General features: G+C 38.9%; 4 protein-coding genes across 10 annotated transcripts in view; 3 read left to right on the top strand and 1 right to left on the bottom strand.

Annotated features, from left to right (window-relative positions):
• Window positions 1–1,722: 1,722 nt before the first annotated feature.
• zgc:112052 (protein C19orf12 homolog) lies at window positions 1,723–3,725 on the top strand. Of its 2 annotated transcripts, none has more exons than XM_042496631.1 (3): window positions 1,723–1,836; window positions 2,515–2,675; window positions 2,757–3,725. In XM_042496631.1, exons 2-3 carry the CDS (start codon window positions 2,516–2,518, stop codon window positions 3,020–3,022), a joined length of 426 nt encoding a protein of 141 aa, XP_042352565.1. In that variant the 5' UTR covers window positions 1,723–1,836; window position 2,515; the 3' UTR covers window positions 3,023–3,725. The 2 variants fall into 2 exon arrangements, with proteins under 2 accessions (XP_042352565.1, XP_042352564.1); XM_042496630.1 differs by lacking the exon at window positions 1,723–1,836 and adding an exon at window positions 1,847–1,979.
• A 913-nt stretch (window positions 3,726–4,638) lies between these two features.
• LOC121950490 (cytochrome b-c1 complex subunit Rieske, mitochondrial-like) lies at window positions 4,639–6,772 on the bottom strand. Its single transcript, XM_042496506.1, has 2 exons — window positions 6,560–6,772; window positions 4,639–5,363 (listed from the first exon to the last, which is right to left on the bottom strand). The coding sequence occupies exons 1-2, from the start codon at window positions 6,669–6,671 to the stop codon at window positions 4,753–4,755; spliced, it is 723 nt and encodes a 240-aa protein (XP_042352440.1). The 5' UTR covers window positions 6,672–6,772; the 3' UTR covers window positions 4,639–4,752.
• Window positions 6,773–7,047: 275 nt separating this feature from the next.
• On the top strand, window positions 7,048–10,109 carry rxylt1 (ribitol xylosyltransferase 1). Its single transcript, XM_042496414.1, has 6 exons — window positions 7,048–7,245; window positions 7,395–7,577; window positions 7,675–7,777; window positions 7,903–8,217; window positions 8,346–8,516; window positions 9,078–10,109. The coding sequence occupies exons 1-6, from the start codon at window positions 7,095–7,097 to the stop codon at window positions 9,478–9,480; spliced, it is 1,326 nt and encodes a 441-aa protein (XP_042352348.1). The 5' UTR covers window positions 7,048–7,094; the 3' UTR covers window positions 9,481–10,109.
• Window positions 10,110–11,126: 1,017 nt separating this feature from the next.
• Window positions 11,127–12,353, top strand: part of srgap1a (SLIT-ROBO Rho GTPase activating protein 1a) — a 96,774-nt gene continuing 95,547 nt past the window's right edge. For all 6 annotated transcript variants that reach the window (XM_042495666.1, XM_042495664.1, XM_042495663.1 and 3 more), the window contains exon 1: window positions 11,127–11,737. In XM_042495666.1, coding sequence (XP_042351600.1) covers window positions 11,674–11,737 — 64 coding nt within the window. In that variant the 5' untranslated portion in view covers window positions 11,127–11,673. The remainder of the gene's footprint in view (window positions 11,738–12,353) is intronic.

Below are 12,353 nucleotides of genomic sequence, written 5' to 3'. Positions count from 1 at the left end.
AATAAAGTAAAAATATGAAGAAAATGCCACGTTTGAATGAATAAAAATGAATTGGTAAATTGTATTAAAAACAAACAAACAAACAAACAAACAAACACACACACATATGTATGCAGTAGTGGAACAAATATATCTAAATCTAAAATGTAGTGGAGTAGAAGAAGTAAAGGTGGCATAAGGTGGAAACGATCACGCAAAGAGCAAAAAGCTCAAATTTTTCTCTCCACCGTCTTCAATGCCGTTTCATACTTTTTTTTTTTTTGGCAGACAAAACATTGCCATTTCCGCTTTGCAGCCTCTTGAAGCTAACTTGACGCAGCTGCTCCTCTGTGTCTCCCGGTGTACTCTGGGTAAATGTGGATGGTTGCACAAATGTAAACAGTCGACATACTGAAGCCAGCAGAAATCCTGCTGCGCTGACCGACACATAGTAAAACCGCGACACGCACAGCCACTGTCAGAGATCAATCTGTAAAAAAGTAGCAGTGTGTTTCCTCCTCGACATATCTGCACGCAGCTGCACACACAGACTAGTTACAGACAATATTTAAACATAGATGTCCATATAATAGCCCATATAACTACCAGTGGCTATAAAGCAGGTCAGACAGATCAGTTAAAATAAACAAGTTTGGTTTCAGAAAATTAATATAACCCATCCATGGTTCCAGCCCCCTTCTTGTTGGACGCTCATTGGCTGTTTTTGTTGCATTTATCTGCTGTCGGAAATAACAGGTTTTCCAGTGATAATGGCAAAGGGTAAATTATGCACTGCGAATCAAGAATTAACAATTCCTTAAAAACATCATATAATCCACAATTTACTTACTCATGCTGGATATGGTTGCTAGAGGGCCCTTAATTTGTGCATTCATTGTAAAAGGCACACTATTTTATTTATTTAATTTTGAACTGTTTATGTATTCAGCTATGGAACAAAGGTGCAACATTTTAAATATGGTTTTCAACAAATGAATAATGTACTGTGTGTGACTTGTGGATGAATTTCCCCTCAAATTAGTTATTTATCTCAGATATTTGACTACTAACATTATCAGTTTGAGATGTTGTTAACCTATACAAGGCAGACACTAAATCTTTTACAACTCCCCTAATTCCAAAAAGCTTTGAACTTACAGATTTATCCTTTATTATAAATGTAAGATTATAGTAATGGTTTGAAGGGGTCCTGCTTGTTTTTAGTTGTTGTATTTAATCTTTATGTAACCAGGAATAGTCCCACTGTGAGTAAAAATCTCTTTTTCAAGGTAATCCTGGCTGATGAATTTCACATTAGAGAATAACAGACTAAAAACACAACAGCAAAAAGCTAAAAAAACAAACAACAAATGCCATACAGATTTTTACAAACAAAAACATATAAAAGACTTAAAGCAATCAGTCGATTTACAACAAACTACTAAAGCAGCAGCATTCAGTAAGCAGACAAGTGCATTCTGTGGTCAAGAAGTCCTTTAAAATCAAATGTTAATAATGTTAATAAAACGTTTTTGTTTTTTTTAAATCTGTAAATGTTTGATTAAAATTTCACTGCCTTATTGTCACAAATGTATAAAAGATTGTAATAACCTAAATGTAAAAATGTTGGTTGTGTGCACTTGTTGATTGTTTTCCGATCAAAAATTAGAGAATTCAGGATTTGCCGGATGACCCTGAACGCAGCATTTGTGGTTTTCCCATCAAACATTGCGGTGATAATCATGCAAGCCAAAAGAGTGACCAGCTGATCTGAACCATCTGTACATGGTTGATATCGTTTTGACATTTTAAATATACGCCCTCCAAATATTGATGAGGATTTAACAGTACAGCAAGGTAAGTGCATCATGTTCACTTTGGTCTTTACTGCAGGCTTTGCTGAACGGATCATACTGTGTTGAAGAGGACAATAGATGCTGTGTTAACCTTTGCCTTATGATGCTTTCTGATGCGATCACAGCTATCACACAACTACACAGGTATATTTGGATGACTGCACTAGAAAATGACGGTGACACAATATTCAGTGTATGTAGGGTCATATTTAGTTCTGCATTTTCTCTTAATTGTTTAGTATAAGTCAGTGCCTATTGTAATTTTGTAAATAGTGGATTTTTTAATTACCAATTAATGAGTAATTGTATTATGTAGTATTTTCCTGATTTCTTATTCTACGCTTAGTGTTAGAATATTAAGTACCTTACAGTTCTGTGTTGTTAGCTAAATCTGTATTGTGTGTATATATAGATTTGTATGTACTTTATATATTTTTGTATATACTTTATATATGTATATACTTTTTAAAATGCTGTTTTTTTCTGATATGCCACATTGCACATTGCACACTGTTTTTTTTTTTTTTTCGTCTTTTAATTTATTTTAGCTTTTGTGGCAAGTTTTTGACGTGTATGTTCCATGTTCAGATGTATCCAGTCCTAATGTTTGGTTATGAATGTATCTGCCATATAAAGTAATTACCTGTAAGGATAAATTGAGTATCTATCTGATCCACAGTATGTGTCATCGAATTGATGATATCATGAAGCTGTGTTGTGAGTTATCTGCCAATCAGCAAATCCAGACCACAGTGAAAGGCTCCGGGAAGGGCGCAGCAGCAGCTGGGGGACTGGCCTTCGCTGGAGGCTTAGTCGGGGGTCCTCTTGGCATTGCAGTCGGTAAGTGGAAAATGTCACTAACTGATAGAAATATTGAGCAAAATCATAATTTCGCAAGTTTGAAACCCTCACCCCTTGCAGGTGGTGCTGTCGGAGGCCTTCTGGGCTGCTGGCTGACCAGTGGACAGTTCAAACCTTTGCCTCAGATCATCATGGAGCTCAGTCCTCAGCAGCAGCAGAAGCTGTATGATGACCTCATGGCCATCCTGGGAGACATTCAGTGGACAGATGTGGCTCAGCTAACTGCTCTAGTGATGGGAAACGTCTCCCTGAAGCAGCAGCTTACAGCCGCCCTTCTCGGATACATCACCAAGGAGCTGCAAGCGGAGGTACACTATGTGGATTAGTGTCTGCGGAAAAATTGGGATAACCTGACTTGGGGCGCACATGCTCAGGAGGACGAAGTCCTTCAAAAGAATGTGAGTGATTTTATGAAGCTGAAGAGACTCTCTATCAAATGTGAAGTCACAAATTTTAGAATTGCACAGGTGCCATCACATTTCTGCAAACAGGTTTCACTGGATAATGAGCTTAGAAAAATATTGTAAAGCCAGCTATTATGTAAAGTGCACTCATTATTTGAAGGAATTATTTATTCGTGGTACGGATAAACATGGTTCAGCTGACTTTAATATTTAAATGCAAAGAAGTATACACTGAATGAGGGCCAACTGTGCAATTTAAAATATTTTGAATTTTTTAAAGTTTAAGAGAATACTTCAACAAAAATGACCTTTTATATATTTATTATTCATACCTTGAAATTGTGAAGAAAACTTAACTTAAGTAATTGGGGGCTATGTTTTAATAACAGCAAAAAAAAAAAAAAGACCAAAATGTTGTTTTACAAACACTTAGACAACTCATGCAGTATAATTCAAGTCTCAATGTTCAAGGTAATGCAACATATTTGGGAAGCACTGAGCAGCAAGCAGGTGAGAAAAGCAAAGTTTTCTCGATTATTTCAAGGTAACATGGCATGATGTATTTATGTATAAATGCTCATTTTATTTGTGAAGTATTCCTCACAGAATATGAGTTTACCAGACTCTGTGCACAGTATATTGTGTTTAATGATCACATAAAGCTCTGTGTATTTCATTGGTTCATTCAGCTTTTCATTGCACACTTTCTGGGATTTGAGTGTAATATAATAGTGATTTATCTTAATTTTTATTTCACACTCTTTGCTGCTGAAGTTACTGGTATAAAATTGTCATCTTTGTCACAAACCCATTAACAGGGAAAAAGGGTCCTGAGAACAAGCAATCTGCTGATTCTTAAGAGTCACATAGTGGCCATTGTCGAGAATTTGCCGAAGAAAAAAAAAACCTTGATCTCAATATAGTTCCTACAAGTTGTTAAACACATCTCTGAATCTGTTTATATCTTGTTGATACTTTTTGAGATTGTCAGTGTCATCTCATCCTAATTATTTTGCTCCTCTGGGTTCCCAGGGTTCTTGTAGTTCTTATGTGTATGAGCACTTATGAGAACTCAACTTTATTTTATCAACCACCACCTAAAAAAAAGGTAGAAAAGCACAAAACTACCATCAGATCTGGATGATCTAATAAATGCAACCCTTGCTTTTATTAATAACAGCTATCTATTAACTATTAACAGCTAATAGATGCATCACCCAAATGCCAGTGTTTAAAACTTGGGTTTAATTCACCTCTTGCTGCTGTGGATTCGGTCTTCCCCTCGTATGGTTTGACTGACATTTGCTCTATTTTGCATCCTTTTACTGAGAAGCACTCTGTAGCTTTGAAACTGTTTGATTTTTGTGTGCATCTGCAAAACACTAAAAGTAGTGTGGTATGTCAGAAATCTATAAAGTACTTCATGGACCCAAATATAAAATTGCAATGAATCAAAGACAATAATCTAAATTATGCAAATCAATAGACGACAAAAAACAACAACTTTTTGCCAGTGAAAAGATGCAATAGGTCAATAATAGAGTTAGAAATATGCCTTTATTAGTAAATACACATCTCCAACTCTCGCAAAGAATCATCTATCATCTAAAATATACATTTTACTGAGAGGAACTGAGACAGAGCTCCAGTATTTATCCCACCACCACCGTATCTTCATCTGGGAATTCATAGTACGGAACTTCCAGGTTCAGAGGAGCAGGTCCCTTTCTTATTCTTCCTGAAGCATCATAGTGAGAGCCGTGGCAAGGACAGTAGTAGCCTCCGAAGTCTCCGGCGTTGGCAATGGGGACACATCCCAGATGGGTGCACACGCCAAGGACAATGACCCAGCTGGGGTTAACCACTCGATCCTTGTCATGCTCAGGGTCACGCAGCTCCGCCAGATTCACAGCCTCTTCTGTGGCGATTTCCTTCTCTGTGCGGTGACGGACAAACAGGGGCTTTCCTCTCCACTTGAAGGTCATGTTCTTGCCTTCAGGGATGTCACTGAGCTTGATCTCAATCTTGGATAAGGCCAGGACATCTGCTGATGCACTCATTGAGGAGACAAACTGGGTGACCACTGTCTTGGCTGCATACACACCAACAACAGTGGTCGCTCCGGTGACGAGGTAAGAGAACGACCTTCTTGACTCACTGCTTTCCTGCGAGGACTTGTTGGGATCGATAACCTCGGGGCGACGGTAATCTGAGAAATCAGGGATCTTGACATCTGTGTGGACGAGGCGGATTCCCCCAGCAGCTGGAAAAGAGATATAAAATGCAGTTTTAAAAGACAAAAGCAGCTGATGGACCAATGGATTGTAGGCTAATTAGTATCTTACAAAAACATTAAAAAGTTATGCAACTCTCTGCCAGTAATTCAAAATACAGACTAATTGATGTCTGGTGCATTCACATAACCTTGGATTTAGAGACATGTAGCATGGTTTAAAAAAAATGTAAAACTCTAATTTCTGAATTAAAACAACATTGATTTATATTGTTCACTTAGATTAGCAAATATTCACATTTGATGAGCTGAAACCAGCGAATTCTTCTGCACAATAAGCAATAATAAGTTGTAATACACTTTGACTTAAGTAGACTGTACTAACATGCTGAAGCAAAAACCTTTAACCATGGTTACATACCACATGTTGATAATTGTTTTAACCCTTTAACACCTAGATCAGCATCACTTTTCTTGTGCTGCATTCAAATGCCTTTCAAAAGTATTTAATTCTTTGGGTTGGTTTGATTTAAGGCAATGGGCAACTTCGACAAGAAATGTCCTACAAATTGCAAGAAATTAGTCGATTTAGAAAGTTACATTTATAAAGCTAGGTTTTTTTTATTTATTTATTTTACATAAAACCTTATTGATAATCATCACTTTTATATTTAAAACTATGTTACAAATTTATAATTATTTTAAGCACTTTTTCAGGTCAATCCCTTGTTTGTTTATTTATCTACTTTACTTTTTGAAGTAATTACCTTGTAATATTTTTTTTTTTTTAGTAGTAGTTTTAAGCTTGTTGCTTTCTTCCCATTTTTCTTTTAAAGCAATTAAGCAAATTTGCTCACATGTACCTGGCAACACACATACAGGTTAATAACCATAACAAAAACTGTGGGACAGTGCCGTTAGTGTATAGCTGCGTTTTTGAGCTGTTTACATCTCATTTGTCTATATTTATAACTCCATTGTTGACCCTATGTCAGGTCTCAGATGTCATATAACATCTCGGCTATCTTCTGATAGCCACAGCAAGTTGTTAGCAGTAGCTCAGTTTTCAGACAAGAACGATACCAATGAGAAAATACTTAAAATGTACACGCTTTCTACACGAACCCGTTTACAAATCAGTAATAAGTCAGTTTGTTAAGTTGTCACGCAGCTCAACACCAGCGCAAACCAACATTAGCCACCCGGCGGCAGTCGCTCGGCCTTACCAGCAGCAGGCACCAAGTCCTTGGCTCCAGAGGACACCAGGCTTTTAACTGTGTGTTTTGTAGCCTGCAGGTACTGGGGAAAAGCCCCAGAACGAGCGGCTATGGACATCATTTTGTCCCAAAATAAGGGACCTTCACACCGCAGCTGGAGACACGACCTTTGCGTTTTAAATCTTACGTGCACTCCTGTGATCTGCTTTACCAGAAACTCGCTCCACCCACACGACGTTTCGCAATACGTCTAATCTGACCGAAGTGTCCCTTTCGTTTTTTCTAATTTGTCAAGTTATTATACCGTTTTACAATAACTTATTAATGCAAGCATTACACTTTGTATAATTTCTGTTGACACATGCCGATGGTTAGATAATAAATGTTGAGAAATCATTCATACATTTAAAAGAACAGCGAATTTTACACAGGCGTTATTCTCAGTAAGCTGTATCCAGGGGTCCTCGTGATGTAAACAAGGGTCCTCCCGCATAATAATGGAGACGAGCTACACAATGGTAACCTGAGAGAGAAAAAAAAGAAAATGAAAATGAAAATACCAAAAAGAAAATTATTCCTTCTAATTATTTTTGCGTATGTGGCATTTTCACTTTACGCTGCATACAATGTCTTCTTCAGCACCAAAGTGATCTCCCGTGTCCACAGGGTGGTGAAGAAAGACACCGCACTCTCGGGTAATTTCACGCAGCATCACCGTTACATCGCCCCGATTGCTATTGGGCCATAAATGTTCACAAATTGATAGTTAGAGCCGCTTTTCTTGTGGTGGATGAAAGAAATGCGTGCTTTTAAGATGGAAATAAACCGCTTGTTGTGCTTGCAGGTGGCGCCAGAGATGGCGGTGCTCCATTTTTAGCAGAGGACTGGAATCCGTGGGAGGATGAACAGGTGGATTACAATTCTGCTCTGAATAAAAAGAGGGAGGCCTTCAAACAACACATGGGTCGAATTGACAAGAACAAGCCCAAAAGATACAAAGTACAAATCTGGGGGAAAGCTGCCATAGGTAAGTCATGGTATAACTTTATGAAGTCAATCTGTCACTGTCTACAATTTGCATGTGTGCAATAGAAAATTGCACTAAACCGTTATTTTCTCCACAGGGCTTTACCTTTGGGAACATATTCTAGAGGGACCCCTCAACCCTACTGACAAGGTAGCACAATGGAGAGAGGGAGAGCTGCAGTCAGGGAAGATTGATTTCAGGTAATGGGTCAAGGATGTGAAACTGCCAAACTTGCTTTTGGGACTCTGAAATACACTGCAAAATATATAATACCTAACTAATAGGACAGAACCATCAAACTGATTTGTTGCCTCTCCATCTTTAGCTTCTACACCGGCCCTGCTGTGGTCCAGGGTCATGTCCCTCTGGATATGAACAGCCTTGTTCTGGTTTTGAACGGTCGTGAGCCGCAAAAGGTCTCGTACTCTACGCGGTGGCTGGAGCATGTCCAAACGCTGGTACAGTCCCACACGGTGTCACATGTGGCTGTGGTTCTGCTGGGCAATGAGCACTGTAACAACGACTTCATTGCCCCGTACTTAAAGAGAAATGGTGGCTTTGTGAACCTGCTGTTTGTAGTGTACGACAGCCCCTGGGTCAATGACAAAGATGTCTTCCAGTGGCCTCTTGGAGTCGCCACGTATGTATTTTCTCTCTACGTGTGCATGTGTACATCATTCGTGCTTAATACCAATGCATTAAACTGTGCATTGAATTTTAAATGAATAACATCTAACATGTTGCTCTTCTTTGCTCGACTCTATGCAGATACAGGCAGTTTCCTATGATCAGACCAAATGCCCAGCTGATTACCTCCAACAGGCCATACCTCTGCAATTTCTTAGGAACCGTTTACAAAAATTCCTCCAGAGAAACACTCATGCAAGTGCTGAAACAATCAGGTCTGGATAAGGATTGCATCACCACTGCCAGGGAGAAGTAAGTCAGGCATTTTTATGCGGACAGAGGACTGTGGATACTATATATACTTGAATATAAGCAGTTAGCAAATTTGGTTATTTTGTTGCTGTGGGTACTTTTATTTTTATTTCGTCTTTGACCAGGTGCCAGTCCTGTATGTGATACGTAATGCAGTTTGAATAAATATATATATACATATATATATATATATATATACACACACACACACATATATATATATATATATATATATATATATATATATATATATATATATACTCATGTTGTGTGGGAACCTGGTGTTATTCAAAGCTAAATCTGAAGCTACATTTAAAAAAAAAAAGCTATAATTCAGAATATATATATATATATATATATATATATATATATATATATATATATATATATATATATATATATATATATATATCTACAGAATATCTTTTTAAATTCTGAATGGAGATGCGTTATCTACAACATGAATTGAATTGTCTCGTTGGAACAGTACTGCATTATATCTTGCATAACTGTTACAGTGAACTATTACCTAAAGTATCCTTTCCTCCCTCCTTGTCTCAGGTGGCTCCCTCAGGAGACATCAGACAGTCTGAGACGCTATCAAACAGCTCTAGCTCAGAGTGAGCTCACTCTCTGCCCAGTCGGAATCAACACAGAGTGCTATCGCATCTACGAGGCTTGCTCTTATGGCTCAGTGCCCGTGGTTGAAGACGTACTGACACCTGGGACCTGTGCGGCCGGGCCCAGCTCCCCCTTACGTCTGCTCAAAGCTGCGGGAGCGCCCTTCATCTTCATCAGTGACTGGAAAGAACTGCCAGCCATCTTGGAGAGGGAGAGAGGGATGAGTCAGGAGCAGAAGGTGGACAGGAGGAGGAGGCTGCTGGAGTGGTACGCCAGCTTCCGTCAGCAGATGAGGGAGAGGTTCACTGAGGTCATCGAGGAGACTTTCTTCAAAAGCGTCTGACTGATGTGCTTAATTAGGAAACGTTTAAAAGATATGCAGGGGTAGACAGTCAATATTGTTTTAATTTATTTTGTGGTCTGTGGAGAAATGTGACATACTACTGGTGTTGTGAACCTGATGACGTTCAGTGTAATATTTTCGTGCGGGTTATTATAAAACTATTTGTGTATGTTGTAAAGCTGCCATTACTAGTCATTTAAGGACCCCATGACATTGCTGTATATTTATCATTTTAATGTTTACAATGGTGGAATGTCCAGGCGTTTAGAAATACTAAAAATGGTAAACTGCCTTTGCATTTTAAAGTCCTTATATTATTTCAGCCATGTTTTATATCCGTTTGTACGCAAATAATATTGTGATTTTTAGAAAACACTAAATATTAGAAGTAGAATGAGATAATGTGTTTTTAGGCCTTGTTTAAAAAATGGTACATAGAGCTTTTATTTTGTATTGTGAGCAGTTTGAACATGGATGTTGTTGCTATGGCATGCGTCACTTTTCTGATCAAATCGTAGAAAAGGATTTTATTCTTTGGTCTATTTATTTCAGTGATGTAATGCATGGATTTCAGAATGTGCAAGAAAATAAATTGGAGTGTTGTCCTTATCCTGGAGAGAAACAAGTGATGTACTTGTCCTGTGCTTTCTTTTATCCTGTAGATGGCGCTGTGGACCGGTTAATTTTCTTCACTGATCTCAGTTAAAAAAAAAAATTAAAAAAGGCGAAAGCTTTTTAAAGTTCTGAAAAACTCACAATATAATAAAGCAAAAATAGGGTATCTTCAAAGTTTGTTATACCAAGACAAATGATATTCACAATGTATTTTATTACTGTATTTTTGGAATATTCAGTGAATAACTTCTAAACAATAAAATATTACGTGTATAATATATTACCTTTATTAGCTTCTTTGTATGTGAGTGCATGGGTGCACCTAGAAAATATGTGACCCCTGAGAATAATTTACCACTAAGACACAAGTAGGCCTACATATGATCGTTATAACTGTGTTCAAATAAAGTTCAGGCTGGTCTGAGACTCTGCACAGTAAAGTATTGTGATAGTATTGTATGGTAGGGCCTCTGGTGATTGTCCAGCCCTAACTGCCACTAACAATTGCTTGTTTTGTCCAAATAATAGTCCAAAACTCATAGATATTTAGGCTGTTATTGCTAAAAAAAAAAAACCCCTAGCAAATATCCACATTTGTTGAGTTGGAATCAGTGAATATTGGACATTTCCACTGATTGATATCCTTGATTGGATAATCATAAGTACCATCCTTATCTGAGCATTTCTTCTGCACAATAAGCAATAATACGTGGTAATGCACGTACTCTTTGACCCACGTGGACTGTATTGGCATGCTGAAGTAAAAACTTTTTGGTTTCATAGCAAATCTTGATAGTTAAGGGTCATCTAAGACTCTGCACAGTAGGACCCACTGAATATTAAATAATGTTCCTTCAGCTTTCTTTAAAGAAAAAAAAAAAAGGAAAGACAGTCTTCAGATTTGGGTGCCGGAGTGTCAGTCCACTGGTGTCCACTAGCTGGATGTGAGTGCAGATCCCTCCCTCTCCTTCCTCTCCCCTCCTGCCTGGCTCCAGCTGCTGTGTGCTGCAGTCGGCCTGCCCTGTCTGCCTCTGAGCCTGCTGGGAGCTGTGGGGGGAGAAACCGTCGAGGGAGAGCCGAGCAAAGGGGGGAAGTGTGTGTGGGTCCCGAGCTGGAAACCACTACCAAAAAGCACACACCCGCACGACTCAAGTCGACTTTAAAGCCGCCCGGACGTGTTGTTGGCACTACTTTACACAGAGCTGTGCGTAAACCCGCCACGGAACCTCTGAAACTTGCGTGATTGTTTTTTTTTTTTCTTCTTCTGTGGTAGCAGCAGTGCTGTTGCGCCGACTGCTCAGTGTGGATTCATTGGTTGGAGCAGCATTGCGCATTGGACCCCGCTGCATTTCCACCGCTTATCCAAAGGGAAGAGGAACAATGAAAAACTAAACGTTTTCTTCTTGCTCCAAGTCGAGCTTGTTGCACAGTTTTTGATTTGGTCTCGCGCCTCTTCTTTTCCCTCGCGTTCATTTTTTTCCTCGTGTGATGCGTCGGCTGCTGTAGGATCCCTCTTGTTGACAAACATTTTTTTTTCTGCAAGAAGTTTACAACAAGCAGCGGACACGAGAACACAAAATGTCCACGCCGAGGTTCAAAAAGGATAAAGAAATCATCGCGGAGTACGAGAGTCAAGTCAAAGGTAAGGGAGAGTGGATGTTTGGCTCGGAAATGTTTGTTTGAAACGCTGGAAACTGTTAATTGGGACCAGGCTAACGTTGGTTCACTACCTGCATGAGTCACAGCTCATGGCGTGGTACATTTAAAAAGTTGGTAAAATATGGCGTGCTGTTGGGGTTTACTACGAGGCATTTAAACCAGAATATCTTCATATAACTTTGTTTTCTGTTAAATGAATCACAGGCCTGCTTTAAGTCAGAATTACAAGGGTGTAAACTTATTAGCAATATAAAAAGATTGGTAGTTGTGTTCAGGATTGGCTTGTAGTCTTTGTTTTGCGTGTGAAGACCCATGAAAGTGCTCAGCAGATTCACCACTTGGCCTAAAGTGGAGATCACTATCTTAAACAAATCTGGCCTACCATGAAATCTGTTGTGTTCAGGTTTTATGTGCAGTCAGGTTATCTGCTGAAACACATTTAACTTCTTGGTCTGGTGCATTTTATTATGTTGACGTGTTTAACAACCTGTTACTATCAGAGCTGGTGTGAGACCTTGTAGTTACCGCACTGTTCCCACAGTATTACTGCATGATAATGCAGCTGAGGACAGGAAGAGCACATGTTCAGACAGCACACC

The sequence above is a fragment of the Plectropomus leopardus genome, chromosome 11 (genome assembly GCF_008729295.1).
Source record: "Plectropomus leopardus isolate mb chromosome 11, YSFRI_Pleo_2.0, whole genome shotgun sequence".
Classification (NCBI taxonomy): Eukaryota; Metazoa; Chordata; class Actinopteri; order Perciformes; family Serranidae; genus Plectropomus; species Plectropomus leopardus.
Note: the sequence above shows the minus strand (reverse complement) of the source record. Positions and strands in the feature narration are given on the sequence as shown.

What these genes read in the sequence shown, in the direction of transcription:
- zgc:112052 (XM_042496630.1), top strand. Translation starts at nt 1,936, where the DNA reads ATGATGCTTTCTGATGCGATCACAGCTATCACACAACTACACAG. An exon ending in GCTATCACACAACTACACAG is followed by an intron (nt 1,980 to 2,514) that starts GTATATTTGGAT and finishes TCTGATCCACAG; the next exon opens with TATGTGTCATCGAATTGATG. An exon ending in TCCTCTTGGCATTGCAGTCG is followed by an intron (nt 2,676 to 2,756) that starts GTAAGTGGAAAA and finishes CACCCCTTGCAG; the next exon opens with GTGGTGCTGTCGGAGGCCTT.
- LOC121950490 (XM_042496506.1), bottom strand. Translation starts at nt 6,671, where the DNA reads ATGATGTCCATAGCCGCTCGTTCTGGGGCTTTTCCCCAGTACCTGCAG. An exon ending in GGACTTGGTGCCTGCTGCTG is followed by an intron (nt 5,364 to 6,559) that starts GTAAGGCCGAGC and finishes TCTCTTTTCCAG; the next exon opens with CTGCTGGGGGAATCCGCCTC.
- rxylt1 (XM_042496414.1), top strand. Translation starts at nt 7,095, where the DNA reads ATGAAAATGAAAATACCAAAAAGAAAATTATTCCTTCTAATTATTTTT. An exon ending in TCAGGGAAGATTGATTTCAG is followed by an intron (nt 7,778 to 7,902) that starts GTAATGGGTCAA and finishes CTCCATCTTTAG; the next exon opens with CTTCTACACCGGCCCTGCTG. An exon ending in TGGCCTCTTGGAGTCGCCAC is followed by an intron (nt 8,218 to 8,345) that starts GTATGTATTTTC and finishes GACTCTATGCAG; the next exon opens with ATACAGGCAGTTTCCTATGA.